The sequence below is a fragment of the Macrobrachium nipponense genome, chromosome 4, assembly GCF_015104395.2.
Source record: "Macrobrachium nipponense isolate FS-2020 chromosome 4, ASM1510439v2, whole genome shotgun sequence".
NCBI classification, from domain to species: Eukaryota; Metazoa; Arthropoda; class Malacostraca; order Decapoda; family Palaemonidae; genus Macrobrachium; species Macrobrachium nipponense.
In genome coordinates, this window is record NC_061100.1 from 137,312,817 (window position 1) to 137,329,902 (window position 17,086).

Genomic DNA, 17,086 nt, shown 5'->3' on the forward strand with positions numbered 1-17,086 from the left:
CCCCCAACCTGCCCCAATGCCCCTCCTTCTCCCACCCATCCCCATCAATCCATCTATCTATCCTTATCCATTCTCTTCTTATTGAGTGTTTGTCTGTCACTTGTGGCAATTTGTCTCAATTCAGGTATCTTTGCAGTTGCAGTCTTCATTAAAAGACTTAACACACGTTTCCTCTGCCCATTGCCAGTTCCTCTATTACGGAGGCGATGACCTTCGGGGCTGTAACACCAGGGTTACTCTGCTAACTGGGAATTTGGATATTGACATACTCCAAGATGTTTTCATGGAATTTTGCCAATGGGTTATATTTCTATAAGATTTTACGATTAACCGAAGAAATTGTTTGTTTGTATGGTGGTTATTCAGCAACGGGACCAACGGCTTTACGTGACTTTCGAACCACGTCGAGAGTGAACTTCTATCACCAGAAATACACATCTCTCACGCCTCAATGGAATGGCCGAGAATCGAAACCGCGACCACCGAGGTGAGAAGCAAACACCAAACCAACCACACCACTGAGGCGCTGTCGAAGCAATTGGATGCAGATAAACACACTTGTTTCGTATGTTTGACCCCATTGCTTGAGATAAGACTTTTGTCGTAACTTCCCACTCCTTACGAGAACTTCACATGGCGTGTTCATTTTCTGTCTGTACCCACGAACAACAATACTCCACTAAAGTCACCCGGCTAGTTCGTATCTTCTAAATTTTATTATTTTATAAATTTTAATAGATGTATAAATAAGACCTTTCATCTTCGAAAATCGTTTAGTCGCTTTCTCTTTTCAACTATCTATATAATTTTCCTTTACGTTCCTCCATCATAAAAATACTTTATTGAAGAGTTTTTCTTCTATTCCTGTTGCTCCTGTTTGTAAAATACCGATTTCCATTCTTTAGCTTGCATGGCCTCTCTCTCTCTCTCTCTCTCTCTCTCTCTCTCTCTCTCTCTCTCTCTCTCATTGCCACTTCACTCGTCTCCTCCTCGAGAATCTGTTAGTTTTCAATGCCTTGAAGGAGCGAAAATTTCCGAGCATGTAAATACAACCAAAACAGGTTGAATTTCATGTAAATGAAATCACGTTTATAAACACGGTTCCTTCATGACTTCACTGTGATAATGCTCCTGCTCTGGTGCATGTGCTTGCTTGTAAGCGAGACATTTAGGCTTTCTAGCTGAAGTTATTTTGTCTGTAAAGGTGCGTCCACATGGTCGAACAATGTCCGACGGACAAACATTGTTACCATATCACAGGCGAGCCAGGTTGACGTCATAAGCGTTGAAACGATGGAAGTAGATCTGGCTACAAACAGTGGTACCAGATGAGGTTGTTTGCCAATGCTTTTACTCTCCTCACAAGGTAAAGACCGGCAGACAATTGTTAATTGGTAACAATGTTTGTCCGTCGGACATTGTTCGACCGTGTGGACGCACCTTAAGAATTACAAGTGGTAAAAATGATTCTCCTTCAGATGGTATATTTTCCGAGTTTTATTTGAGGAAAAGGTTCCAAAACTGCGGTACAAAAGCATTAAATTACTGTATAGGGCACCGGTCTAAAAATGTTGATTTATCTCTCTCTCTCTCTCTCTCTCTCTCTCTCTCTCTCTCTCTCTCTCTCGTAGAACATGTCTTTCTAAATTCGCTCTCCCGATGAATGATGTGACCACCTGACGTGAGATATGCACAATAATGACATGTGTTGGTGCCTTAGATAAGCCGCATATTTTGACAATAACCTAACTTCTACAGGGTCTTCCCTTCAGAGTCCTTAACGACCGCGGTTGGAGCCAGGAAGCTATCAGTCAAGAGGCGTTTAACCGACATGCAAAATCATCATCGCTGTCACTCATCTAATGAAACGCTTGCTTCTAATGAACCCAACGAGTGGTCCCGTTATAATCGAAATCCATCAAATCTGAAGTTGATTGAGGATAATTATATCTCTATTGCCATTGCTCAGCCACCTTGGTCTTGGGCGATACAAATCAACAAAGTATGACTGTGGAATTCTCAAAGCGTGTGGCATTTCATCTCCTTTTTATATTACAGACACGAAAGAGAGAGAGAGAGAGAGAGAGAGAGAGAGAGAGAGAGAGAGAGAGAGAGAGAGAGAGAGAGAGAGAGAGAGAGAGAGAGAGAGAGAGAGAGAGATTGGATCATGCAGTTTTAGTGCCTTCTCAGTCTTTAGCACACACCTTTCTACCTTCCTTGCTCCATCTATTTTGTGATTCATCTCTTCCGTCATCTTAAAATCATCTACCATAACTCCCACACACATTTTTAATCGGCAGCTTCCTTTCTTCTAAATTCAAAGTTCCAAGTTCCCGAATTCACTTCCGTGCATCCATATATCTCTTGCACTTGCTTGCAATTATTCTTAACTTACTTCTTTGCAAACACTCTCAAACTCTTTCACTGCTTTTTGCAATTTTCCTTTTATACCCAGTATTTACCGTATCACCTTCAAACATAAGATATTCCAATCTCCATTCACGAGCAGTTTTCTCTTCCTAGGACTCAGTTCTACATCCATTGTCCTTTACCTGGCTTGTCGCGTCACAGAACCTATAATATAATAGTATTAACTAGACAAAGAAAAATAACACAAACTCGTCTCAGGCTATTTTTGCGTCAAACCAGGCACCCCCCTGTCTACATATCAAACATGCATGTTGCCCTTCCAGTATAACATTTAACAACACACGCATACACACGTAATATATATAAAGTAAAAATTTTTTTTTTAATACTATTGATGTATCCAAGGTTCGAATCCCAACTTGGGCAGAAGAACTTATCATTTAGAATTCCCCTTCAGCGTATATATATATATATATATATATATATATATATATATATATTATATATATATAATATATATATATATATATATATATGTATAACAGAATCACGAAAGTTAGGAACGTGATAAATCCATAAATAAAGATAAATGCCACGAAGGAAAAATAAACAAAGGAGTCTGCGAGATCTTTCGACTTAAAAGCCCTTTACTGAAGCAGATACTGACAAAAATATGAGAAAAGACAATACAAGAAGGTTCGTATAACTGACAGATAGGGATTATAAAAGGATTAGTGCCTACATATCTTCCAGGTGTGTCGGATTCTAGGCACTAATCCTTTTATAATCCCTATCTGTCAGTTATACGAACCTTCTTGTATTGTCTTTTCTCATATTTTTGTCAGTATCTGCTTCAGTAAAGGGCTTTTAAGTCGAAAGATCTCGCAGACTCCTTTGTTTATTTTTCCTTCGTGGCATTTATCTTTATATATATAATATATATATATATATATATATATATATATATATATATATATACATATTTATGATTATGCGTGGAGGAGTTCAGCTGAAACTGTCATGGACTGTTCTCCCTGGTGCTATAGCCTGATTCTGAATCCAACTTCTGCATTTCAGACGGCCTTCTATTTCCACTCTAAATTCAACCCCAGAAAGGTTGAATTCAGAATCAGGCTGCAGTAGCGGAAAGAAAAGAGTACATGTCAGTGTCAGCTGGACTCCTTCGGGCACCAGAGGTGGTTAGAAGATCTCGACCTACTAAGAAGACAACTATGAGATAGGAAGCTGGAGATAATTGTGGAATTGAAAGCCCTTCCGTACGATGTTAAATTTTCGCGGAGGCCCTTCGCATTGCACGGAGACAAAGTTGATAAGAGTGAAATAAGGATAAGGATAATGTATATATAGTTATAGGATGGATGAAAAAGGGGACATAGTTATAGATACTGAAGTGGAAGGTGCACATGAGGAGTATAGAAAATTGAAGTTTCGGGTCAATAGGTGAGCAGTGACTGCTTACTGCTGTAGGCGTCTAAGAACGAGGGACTGAGTAGAGCATAGCAAAAAAATATAGATCGGGTGTTTTGAAGAGTTATTTTATAGTGGAAGATGAAGTGCCTTTAAAGACGGAAGTGAGATGCACAGAATATGTAATAGGGTCGACGTGCTATTGATGAGCCTTCTCTGGCCATATTTAGCCAAGAGTAGGTAAAGGATGAACATGATAGAGACTATTATTTATTTTATCGATCTTTGGAGCGACTCCAAATGAGAGGAAACAGATCATTGATGAAGATCATGATATATTCTAATATTCAATTCAGTCTTTAGAATAACATGCAATTCTGTCTAAATTTAAAAAAAAAGTATGAGAGTTAATTGGATTCTACAAAGTCTGCCACCACATGCACCAACGACATGAAAACATCTTAAATAGTTTCTCATCAGCTGGTTTAAATCTGCAGTTTAATCTCGAGGACCTGATGAAGAAATAGTATGTCGCTGAAAGTTTTCACTCACATCACCAGGTGGCGCTGACGCCATCGCTCACGTGAAGACGTCATCATCTCTTCGGTGATATTCAGGCAATATCATTGTTTCCCACTTGCCCCAACCTCGCAGTTTGGGGCAGACAGGCAATTCTGCTGCCACAGAATTTATCACCCCATCACTTCCTCCGTCATCTCTCTTCTTATCATTCGCCACGCGAGTTGACAGATTGGGAAGTATTTTCAGTTCCCCGTCAGGGTCTTCTGTTCTTGCCTCTCGAACTCTTACTATATTTCACGACCACCCTTTCTCATCCACGCTCCCTGCCACCGCTATTTACGACGCTCGTACGGTCGAGGGAGGTGATGGGATCTTCATCTTCATCTGAATCAAACACGTGCGTTTCAACACATCATGCAATGACGGTTTCCTAACTTTCGACAGCTGATCGGCAGATGCTGCGAAATTCCTTTCTATTCATGGCGCTTGGTAATTTCCTCTTTTTCTGATTATCAACGTTTTGTTTTGTTCTCGTCGTGCTAAGATATTCGTTCATGCCCTCTCTCTCTCTCTCTCTCTCTCTCTCTCTCTCTCTCTCTCTCTCTCTCTCTCTCTCTCTCTCTCTCTGTGAACATCTTGACGTGTGTTTTATACGAGTCAAATATTCCACTTATATTTAAGAGATTAGTCTGTCATCAAAATGATTTTCTTCCATGGCTGAGCAGGATTCGTGCTGATAAGGACCCCGCCCTCTCCATCACCTTCTTTCCTTGATTTATACCCATAAAAAGTTAGTCAATGTTTTTAAGGACACTTATATATATATAGTGCACTCAGACATCTTTCGAACAGCTGCCTAGATAACCGTGGGAATTTTAAACTAACACAAAAACAGCAGGCTAGTTTGCATAAATTGTCAAAAGTACCTTCTCTCTAAAATGATTGTGGATGAAAGTGGGGCAGCTGTAATCAGAGGCATTACCAAATGTCATATATTCTGCATTTACAAACAACTTACTTGGGCAGGGATTCACATATACAAGAAAATGTGTGTGTGTGTGTGCGCATGCACATTTAAAGCCAGGCATGAAACACTTCCCTCAAAACAACTGTCAGAAAATCTCAGCTTATCCACTGCAATGATTTATGCCAACTTTATGCAAACAATTTCAGCAGACTGTCTTGCTCTATGGGTAAAGTTGCAGTCAACATGAACACAAGTATTTATGCTTCACTCTTTATAACGATCCGAGAGAGAGAGAGAGAGAGAGAGAGAGAGAGAGAGAGGAAGAGAGAGAATGATGAGAAGACGTTAGAGAGAGAGAGAGAGAGAGAGAGAGAGAGAGAGAGATTATCTCCACCAGATGGCACTTTGAGGATTTTTTTCACGCCGATATACACAGGGTAGACAATGGGTGATATTAACGGCCGCTTTCGAGCACAAGATTGGGTATTCTGCTTCCAAGGAAGAAAAACATTCGGAGCATCTGCAGGTGTGTCAAGATATCGCTTCATTTTCACTACAACGACGCACATTACATTCTGCTCCGAGCAATATATTATCCGGCTTTTCTAGGTGGGAGGTCATTCCTATCTGGTACTTTTCTGCTTCTTCCCTCCCACAATTACTCTTCGTTGCTTTCTCATGTCGGTTATTTATGCAGGCTCATAAGTCGCCATAGGTGGCTGAAGGAGAACAAAGTGATAAGGGAAAATAAATGAGACAAATTATTTAGAAATTTAAATAAGGAAAAACTGCTTGGTTCTTCTCTTTCGAGATGGCAGCCGCGATAATTCGGGGACACCTTTGAACATCTGAACGGGAGGTTCCTTCTGATTTCCCTTCCCCCATTGGAGTCCTTTACGCATTCCTTATATGTTATCTATAGATCCAGAAAACACTGATCTAAAGACCCGAAATAAATATTATAAATTCTGTGAATCACTTGATCTTATCTCCTAATCGATTTAATGCTTTTCCTTAGTGTATTTCCAACAAAGATCTCAAGGAGGTGCCGTAGGTTTAAGGACAGACAATTTGCAATGCTTGCATACAACTGCACTGAATGCATGTTTAAATGAGTTCATAAGAGTAATAGTTTGCTATTCGTTAAGTGCTCGCAACTGTGAAAGTAGGCACGGGTCATTTATATACCTCTAAACTTACTCTAAATACTTTAGAGAATGTGTGCGCGCGTCTATGTGTAATTTCGTTTGTCCGCATACTTAGTCGGTATTATCTATATATTATTAACCTCTTTTTTATCAAACACTCAGCAAATCTATCTTTCTTCTATATCATTAACTATAACGACTACTACCGACGTTTATTTTTGAAATCACTCACTCTCATCGCTTCTTCCTCTTCGCTATATAGTTTCCTCTCCCGTAACGTAAGTTATTCTGTACCACTTCTGTTCTTACTCCGACGAGTCTCTTCATCCCCGCGTTTTTGTTTGTTGCCATGTGTGTACCGTACATACCACTCGCTTTTTGTTCTCATTCCTGCTCCTTTCTTCATAAACCTTCCTGTCGTCTCCTATTTAAGACTTTTTATTTTATTTTTTTCTTCCCCGCCCCCCACACCTCATAATTTCGCATTTTTCCTCTGGTTCCCTATTGCCTCATATTGCTGATGATTTCGTCGGCTATATATTTTCTGAATGCCAACCCAATCAGGTTCTTTCTGGGAGGATCTTTTTATTCAAAATTTGTTTCCCCTTAAATTAAGCTTTTGCATTATGTCAGCAAAGGCTCTTATCATTTGTGACTCTCCGAACTCTTAAACTTGAAGTTTCGTAAGAGACAGAGAAATAAAAGTGACTGCAGATAGTAAAATGTTTACTGGTTCTTTCTAAGATTATTTTCCAAAAGGCTAAGCTCGCTGGATACGGGGTGAGTGAAGGGCGGAGAGGAGGAGGGGGGGGGGTCGGTGGCAAAAGGCTACTAGGGTTATGGGGTTGGGGAATGGGTGGATTTTTAGGGGAAGAAAGGGACCGGCACCGCAAACCTCAAAATAATCTTTGAAATGGTTTTGCTATACACAAGGAAATTCCACTACCACGTTACCGCTGCCTTATTTTAGTCTAGTTTATTTTTTTTCTACTTTTTATTGCGTGTAGATCGTTAGCAAGCTGCTCTTGTATTAATCATGGTCTCTCTCTCTCTCTCTCTCTCTCTCTCTCTCTCTCTCTCTCTCTCTCTCTCTTTCCTCTTTATTACACACTCCGTGATATTTATGGTATTTACAACTCTCCATCCATCCATAAGATTACTGAGAATCTCTAGACGACGAGGTTTATTTTGTTTAAAGGTTCGCTGCGTCAACGCTTATTCGAAGACGTCAAACTTTTTCTCAACTTCTTCTTGATATATTATGTGGAGCGACGAGCCAAATCCACCGGGGTATCGTGAATTTGCCGCCAGAGCTTTTTAAAGGAACGCGCCTAAAACTCTGTTTCTTTTCGATGTTTTGATTTAGGACACAGTGTTGCTTCGTCGACTTTCGTTTGTTTTCTTTGGTATTTACACGGTCGAGTTTTTATGATTTATATGTTCTCGTATTTTCGTAAGCAGGTGCGGGAAAGGAATGGTGATAGAAAATATCAGATCTGTAGAAAGCAAATTCATGCTTTCTGTTGAGTGTCCATCATTTATTCATTTCTAATATATGCGAACTGAAATAATAAAAATATTAGTTATTAAATATTTGGCTAAGAAGAAAACCACTCGAAAATGAAAATAATTTCGTCTTTAAACATAAAAGTCGATGAATGAAGTCCGTTTCTTAATAGATTTTCATTCTTAAGCGGAATTATCAGTCCCCAAAACACATTTCCATTTTCTGGAAATGAAGTAAATATTCCAGTAAAGTATATAGGCTCCTTTATGCCACATACTGCAGAGCTGTAGATCAGTCTCTAACGATACTTCGAAATGCTCTGCAGCTTTATCTTTACTGTTGTCCTCAAGAACTGTCTATATTTCCACCGTAATTATTTTGCTGATTTGTTAGTCTTTCTTATTTTATATTATACATTTATTATTATTCTCTCCTTTGTTATGATCTCTTTCTCACACAAAGGCCTTATCAATCTAGGAAACTCGCTTTACAGGTTCATGACCTAATGTATTGTAAGTAGGCCCCTATTGAAATAATAATAATTTCTTTATCAGGTTACTTCTTTGGATTTCGGTGAAGTCTATCTTCAAGCAGTAAAGTAATATTGGGCTTGAGTCAGTCACCTTTTCATACCAGAGTAAGTTCCTCATTGGACGAGTGGGTTGCATACTCTTCTTTCTATCTGGTGGCCGGAGTTCGCTCCCTGCTGCCACCAATTTGGAACCAGAGTAATTGATTTCTGGTGATTAAAAATTCATTTCTCGATATAAAAATTTTATCCTTTGGGCCAGCCCTAGGAGAGCTGATAATCAGCTCCGTGGTCTGGTTAAACTAAGTTATACTGAACTTTTTAACCATAAGAAAGTAATTGTCACTGAATATGAATATGAATGTGAAGAATTATAAGTAACAAGCGTGTGACCAGATTTTTTAAATATACCCAACAGATACGCGATCCAGAATTTTAAACATAAGCAACAAGTACGAGACCAGGAATTTTAAATATACCTACGATGGTAGAGACCAGGAATTTTAAATATACCTAAGATGTTAGAGACCAGGAATTTTAATTTAAATATATGCAACAAGCACCAGACCAAGAATTTCGTATGGGTTCCCACAGATACATAATAATAATTGTAATCGTGCTAATAACGACGTCGGGTGTTTAAACGAAAGACATAACTGAAGGAGAAGAGGCAAGCAGTCAGTTTTGGGCAAAGTGAGCGCCGCCTGAACTGACTCCCATTCATCAACTCCCGGGCATGAAGGGACCCCCCAAAATACCCTCTTTGCCTTCAAGAGGAAAGCGGGTGGCCTGGCGGGGGTTGTTGGGGGGGGGGGGGGGGGTTGTTGCTCTTGAGACATGGGTGATAATTGTGCAGGTAGAGGAGATGTAGAGAGGAGAAAGGCAGAATGAAGGAGGAGATTGAGGAAACGGTGGAAAATGAACAATTCGAATTTGCGTAGGTACTTTTCCGTTATAAATGCTCATCTAATTAACTACAAAAAAATAAGTAAATAAATAAATGCAGCCCAAACAGCGCTTGGATGAACCGTTATGATAAACAGGGAAGAACACTTCTAAAAGAAACCAACTGCTATCTGTTCTCGAGCGACAGGATTTGTCAGCACATTCATTCTCTGTCTCTTTTTCTCTCTCTCTCTCTCTATCTCAGGAAAAAAATACTAAAAATCACAAACTTTAGGGGAGATAATGGCATCATTAAGCACCTGCATAGGATACAATTTCAAGTCTGAGGCGTTTCGGAGCCAACTCGGGTTGATGTCTTAATGTATTCGCGAATTCCCTCCTTGCTTACCAGGTGTGTGTACCGTCATTACTGTTCCCATGACATAACTCTGACTGCAACGGATCCCAGCCAAAGTTTATTTGTGGAGAAACAGTCTAATTTAGCCTCTGCCTTATAGTGATGGTCCACTCTACAAGCATATTAAAAAAAGCGGCGAGGCTAAAGGCTGCTGGCATTTGGATACTTTCAAGAGAGCAAATTTACGCAACACGTTCTGCCCCGGCATGAGTGAGTCAGCTTAGTACCAACAGACATTCCTCTACCAGGGGCTTCATCCACCAACGCTTTTTAAATCCCGTAACACTATTTTCAGTTAAACCAAAGTTGGACCATCTTGTCTTTCATAAAGAGAAAAAGATGGACACTCCGGCGCACATATTTCATGTGGAAAAAAGACGTTCTGTATTGTTTAACCAAATCACTTTAAAGAGAGCTATTAAAAACCGAAGTAGAAAACTAGATGCTTATTGCTTTGGATTCATCATCTCATTCTGCTTGCGTTGGCTAATCCGGTAATTATTATTCGATGGACAAAAATGGTCAACAAGTGAATTGTTAGAATGCATTACATATACTGCGTTTTGATCGTAACACACTGTCACGTCCAGTATTACGTACTAGAGGTTTTAAAGTCCCATAAATAAAATAAATATAATTTCCATTGACTAGCCGAAACTCACTTGGAAGTAAAGTTAATTGGTCAGGTCCTCATTCGGCATATTCTTCATAATTCATATTGAATCTATGTATTAAAGGCCAAAGTTTTAGCAGGAGACCTTCCGTGCTCTTGCTAAACCCCGACTAATAAAGAAAAAATGGAATCCACTGTAAAGGACAGGGAGAAGAAATATAACAATATTTATACTGTGCGCGAAGATGAAGAGACAGGCTAAACTACAATGTATTGACTGGATAACAACCTCACCTGTTAGAATTAACTGGGACAATCGCTCAGCATCATCTCCACCTGACGGCCGCCGATACAACAGCGCGGAAAACCACCATCACAACCAGACAGCTATGGGAGCCCAGGCCTACCCCGGGCGCCGAATTTCTCTGGGTGGCCAACGAGACCGCCGAGGTATCTATTTCGTTCGTTTCCTCTTCTTCCTTCTCCAGCTCATTTTCGTCATACTGATGGAAGCAGAGGCGAGCCATGTTCTTCTTGATGCCCACGCAGTCGAAGTCCTCCGTTCCGTCACAAATACACGTCTCTAGCTTCGCTGCCTTCTCCTGTCGCTGCAGGATGGAGATGCTGTTGTTGCATTTGTAACCACACCTGTGTTTCGGCAGAAGATGGGAAAGGTCAATTGTAGACCGCGTCGCTTTTGGCTTCTGTCAATTCTGAGTCAAAACTGATCTTCCAAAACATTAACATCACCGTTTCCCCTTAGTGAATATTTTCCACTAATTCACATACCAGAAAATGCGAGAGTTAATGCACTGACTACTATTTGGGAAATAGTTAACTGCCCTACTTTGATAATCGCCTATACGTACTGGCATCAAGGCTGGGTAGCAGATTTCAAAAACGCAGGAGAGAAAGAAGGCAATAGAAGTTTTTCATTATATTAAATTGAAAATCTGATGTTCGATTTCAGAGCAATGAACTATGATAAATGTGATTAATCATTAGTACACTATTTCTTAGTGAACCATTCACTGAAAAGTATATGCTTTGGAAGCTCTCTGAATCTTAAATTATATCCAATAGAAGGGAACTTATAAGGATTTTTACCTCCTGAAACTTTTTTTTTATCCCTTTGCGATTCCTGAGTTGAGAAAAGAAAGTTAAAATGAAAATAAAAACTAGTTCCTGTTTACTCAGAGACGAACTCAGTTAAAATTCTGAGACTGGCTAATGCTATTTCAAAAGAAGATAGATTTATCCTGTGGGACAAAGAATACTTTTTGATGCTCCTGTCGAAAGCGGTTTCATTCTATGGGACGGAAACACCTTCAGGTGATCTATCGACAGGGTGTTACCGGAAGGTACTTGAAAAGGAATAGGTGAACACAAACCGAGAGTCACCAAACATCACCAGACTATACTCTGTTAATTTCCATCTGTCCATCCACCTGTGGTGTTTTCGTATGGTACCACTGCGTCCGGGCTTTAAATAGTTAAGTTATGTGTAAGTTATAGGTAAATAAAAGGATATCTGGGTGTACATTTGCAACTGAAAAGTGTTTTAATAATTTACAGTATGCGAATTACACCGTTAATATTCGAAATAAGGTTATTATTATTGTTGAATGTAAGCTGAATGTAACTATCTAAAGCCCGGGACGCAGTGTTACCATACGCAAACACCACACGCTGGTGGACAGATAGAAAAAAACAGAGTAGAGTGAACTTACTCTTTCCCTATGAACATCTTCCTGCAGAAGCGGTCGTAATAGCTGATGGCTGTAGAGCATTGGGTGTCTGCAGAACAGATCCAGTGGGCGAGGCTGCAAGAGACGACGGAGGAATCCGAGTTGGCTACGACGACCTCTTCTCGACAGACCTCCACGCGGGACTTCGTCTCTCGGCAGTAGCTGTCGCTGCACACGCACTTCGTTCGAAGGGGATGAAACACAGGGAGGATTGTAGAATTTCATAATGAGGTCATGCATAAAAAAAAAAAAAATAAAAAAATAAAAAGCCAAATAAAAATATGAGGAATATTTACTCAAGTTGAAAACAGAGATCAATGCTACAATAGAGTAACCAAATGACATTTACAGCTGAATGTGTTCAGCTGTTAAAAATGAAGTACAATGTCAGCGTTTACAAGCAAATATTGAGGTTTTCAGTGATAGAAAACTATTCTTTTCGGTTTCTTGAACAAAATCGTCAAATTTCGATCAATATAAATATTTTTCATTAAAATGTAAACTTGAACACACAGCCGTCATGTCTATCTACCAGGTAATCATCCCTTATAGGTCATTTTAGAGCTCATTTGGAAAACTTCCCGAAATATAGCTTCTAATGGCGCCAGTTATTTCAAGAATCCAATTAGTATGTTACTACTAAACTGCCTGTAACAAACATTTCACTAGCATTTGGCTGAGGAAATGATAGAATTTCCGTTAATTAATAATCACAAAATAGCACTAAAACTCGTCCGCACCTACTCAACATGAAAAACGCGAAATACCACTAAAACTCGTCTATGCCTGATGAACATAAAAAAAAAAAACATAAATGCCACCATAACTTGTTTTTACCTAACTGACATGCAGAATACTCAAAATACAACCAGAACTCGTATGTACCCAATCATCAAGAAAAAGACTCACAAAGTACTACTAAAACTCGTCCTTACACAATCAACATGAAAAGCACTCGCAAGATACCACCAAAATTCTTGTATAGCTATCGGCATGAAAGACACAAGATAGCACCAAAACTCGTCTCTAACTAATCGTCATGAAAATACTCACGAAATACCACCATCACTTGTCTATTCATAAATTAACATGCAAAACACAAAATACCACCAAAACGCGAATATACGTAATTAAAATGAAAAATACTAATAAAATATCAGAAACACTTTACTTTACACGATGAACGTGAAAAAACACTCACAGAGTACCACTAAAAATAGTCTAGATGTTATCAGTATAAAAACTCACAATTTTCGCACACACAAATTAAAAGATCACTCACAAAATACCAATAACATTCGTCTATATGTATTCAGAATAAAAGCGCTCACAAAATTCGTCTACACAATTTAAAAAAATCACTCATAAAATACAACTAAAACTCATTTGCATGTAATTATTATGAAAAACATCCACAAACCTCTAACAAAACTCGACCGCAAGAATTAAAAAAAAAAATCTCTCAAAATACTAGACAAAATTCGTCTACACCTGATCAACCTGAAAATCACTCACATCCATGAGCAAGTGGCCCTCTTCTGTGGAGGTGAGAGCGATGAGCGAATTCTTGCAATACTCGTCGCAGTAATCGATGTTTCCACTCATGAGGTCGGCACAACCAAGCATGTAATTCTGCAGCGCCATTCCGCAACCACCTCGCAACGCGCATTTGATCCTGGCCTCCTCACACGAGAGATGAGTGGTCGTCGACGACCTGTTGGTGCTCTGCGGACGCGCAGTGGTCGTCACGTTGGTGACGTCGTTGTAATAACGGGTAGGGTCGTCCCTGTTTATGTCCTGAGGGTGGCCGTTGGCAGGATACCCTAAGCCGCCCACGACAGCCATCAGAATAGCTGTCCATGCTTGCCGCAACATGGCCTACGTGAACAGAGAAAGGAGACTTTAGCAAAAAAATTTTAACTACAAAATATTTTAGGATTATTGAAGTAATTGTGAACACTCCATATTATTATACTTAAATGAGAGAGGTCCTTCTCTCTTTAAAAGCTAAAAATAAAGGAGAATTTGGCCTGATTTTTATTTAATTAATTATTTTTTTACATTAAAACAATGTCAACTATATTAATAACTGAATAATCGGAATGTCTGTCTGTGTCTACCATGCAGTACCTCTCTCTTTCTCGCTCTTTTTCTCACATACATATTCACACTATAGCATCAGATACCGTAATTTTCAGCGAATTGAAGATATTTTCCAGCATTACTAATGCAACACAAGACACCGTGCAGAGTTGAAGTTTATTTACTCGTTTTTTGTCAGGTTTCAGAATGGTTCATTGCAGATGATGAGTGACGGAACTTTTAGCGCTATAAACATCAATAAAATATATTTGTAGCTATAAAACAGCACAACGCTAATATTTTAGAGCAAAGGTAATATTATTTCAACAAGGGAGGCGACATACTTTGTCTCAGGTTCACTTATACACCAAACCAGTCTCTCTGTGGTCTACGTTTCTAACGCATGCTTTGGTTTCATTATACAGACTAATGGCTTTGGCCCCTATGATAGGTAGTATTCACCAGAGATCCATGAATGTCTCATATATTCTCTTCCCTGTACTTCCAAATTACTCAAACACACACACACACACACACATTACTTTTTCCTTATTAATTTCTTTATCTTTTTTACCTTCTCAGTAAAAATCCAATGATACACTTTACTTGGTTACACTCCTTAGCTACCTCTATCATCTTTGCCATCTACAAAAGGACATTTAGCCTACTTCGCTCTTATCATTTTTTTTTAATATTCCTTCATCCAAACGCACCTTTACACACACGGGTCAGCTAGTCAGTTACTCGTGAAAAGAATCTCTTATATGCTTTTATGGAAGCATGTGACCTGTTATCTTATAAACGTCCTAGCACATATACAAGACCCATACTGTGAATTATATTCAATTCTCTTAGTTTGCTTTGAAAAACTGATGATCCATTGGGAGATTTTCACAGCTCGTAGATTGGCCATAGTGCAATTATTTTACTCACCAGACCCCTAAAAAAAAAAAAAAAAAAAAAAAAAATCTAAACGTGATTGACGTTCGTGTCTTGGGGTTCATTCTCCATTTAGGGGCACGCCTTCCCACCTAAGACCCCATAACAATCTGCTAGTCATGTCTGTCTCAGGACACTGTTCTTCCCAAGGTCTAGGTCTTAGACCTTGATTCTTCCTATGGTATTAATCCACTGACACTACGTATGGCAGCAATGAAAGAGAAGTTCAGCTTCAAAACAACGATGTAAGATCGTTGTCATTTTTCCCAGCGTAACTACACACACACACACACACTATGTATATATATATATATATATATATATATGTGTGTGTGTGTGTGTGTGTATTATATATATATATATATATATATATATATATATATATATGATATATATATATATATATATTATATATATATATATATATATATATACATATAAAATGCCCCTTTGTATTTCCCATTTGAGACAACGCCTACAGGTCCCCGATAAAACAACGTAGTTTATTACTAGTCTTGGTTTGAAAGGCGAACACGCATTGAACTCCACACAAGATAATGAAGCAGTACCAGGTATCTAAGGCCTTCAGCACCCACAACTTGAGATTTCTTACCTCAGTTTCTTTATTTACCTTTGCGAAAATAAAATGAGGCTTCTCGTTACCTCTGGGATGGAATGAGATGTTCACAATGTTATAACCTGTCAAGTTTCATGTAAGTTGAACGTATAAAAGCACTTTCATCATAAATAAAGGAAAAATATATTCACAAATTATTCTAATCGGTTCCCTTAAAATTCAATGCTTGGCAACACCGTAACTCGACGTTCCGAAGCCCCATAAATCTGGTTCACTCTCTTGTTCGAACCTCTCTCCACCTATTTTCATAGCGGCTATTTTGTGAACGAAAACTTCAGCCACATATTGGTAGTACTGCCAAATACATTATACCTTCCAGGTAAGGGTTGCATTTCATCGCGCTCATCCCTTGGCCTCGTACTCTCACCTACCATTTTTACAGGCTCTCATTTTGCATCTTGCTTAGCAAGTTAATATTGGTTTGTTGGTTGGGATGTATGTAAATTATCTAATCCACAGAGGTGTCTAATAATTTCGCATGAATGGGGTCTAGTAATTTTATTACTTTATTTATCATTCAGTAAATATGCACATATCATCAAGCACATGCTATGTAATTCTGTAGCATAAGAGACTTGACCGTAAAGAATTTCCTACGCGCACCGGGCATTTAAAGTCGGCTCCCCCCTCCCTTTTTTTTTCTCTCCATATTCACAACCATTAAAAGGAAAAAGAAAAAGATTAACTAGGATTTAATTGTCTGGAAGACAAGCTATGAAAAGAAGTTAATAATATGCATAAAAAATTGTTAGAAATAATTTAGTCAACAGTTTTCTTCTCTTTACTTTTAATAATAAAGCTGTTTGATCCGATTAGGTTTTTTGTACTGTAAGTACGAATGAAATAAGCAAACAGAATACGCATTACATTTTAAACTGCATAGCACATAATATATACAAAAACCAGTTAAGACAGTATTCGTTTTCACGATACAACGGTATATCATTATTTTGAGTAATAATTATGCTTCGGTATACACACATACATACATACACATATATATATATTCAACGTTAAGCATATTTACTAAAACAGGGGTTGGTCCGGAGATAAAACAAGGCAACGATCACTGCAACATTCATACTTTAGCCTTTTAACGACTACATACACCTACATATGAGCTTAATATGTCCCTTCTTTCCACAATTCCTTTGCTCCATCTATCAAGTGCTTTAAAGCTTTTCCTCTCCTCCCTTCCTCCAAGCGCTTCTGAAAACGTACACTCATCACCAGGGTATCTGGATCCATTCTTTCCATATGATCATACCATCTCAAAATACACTCATTTACCCT

General features: G+C 38.7%; 1 protein-coding gene and 1 long non-coding RNA gene across 3 annotated transcripts in view; one reads left to right on the forward strand and one right to left on the reverse strand.

Annotated features, from left to right (window-relative positions):
* LOC135211220 (uncharacterized) overlaps positions 1-17,086 on the forward strand; it is a 240,986-nt gene that overhangs the window by 92,528 nt on the left and 131,372 nt on the right. The window lies entirely within an intron of this gene.
* The window catches only part of LOC135211219 (growth arrest-specific protein 1-like), a 64,868-nt gene that overhangs the window by 24,226 nt on the left and 23,556 nt on the right, over positions 1-17,086 (reverse strand). For both annotated transcript variants that reach the window (XM_064244454.1, XM_064244455.1), the window contains exons 2-4: positions 13,651-14,013; positions 12,118-12,314; positions 10,682-11,035 (exon numbers count right to left, since the gene is read on the reverse strand). In XM_064244454.1, coding sequence (XP_064100524.1) covers positions 10,714-11,035; positions 12,118-12,314; positions 13,651-14,013 — 882 coding nt within the window. In that variant the 3' untranslated portion in view covers positions 10,682-10,713. The remainder of the gene's footprint in view (positions 1-10,681; positions 11,036-12,117; positions 12,315-13,650; positions 14,014-17,086) is intronic.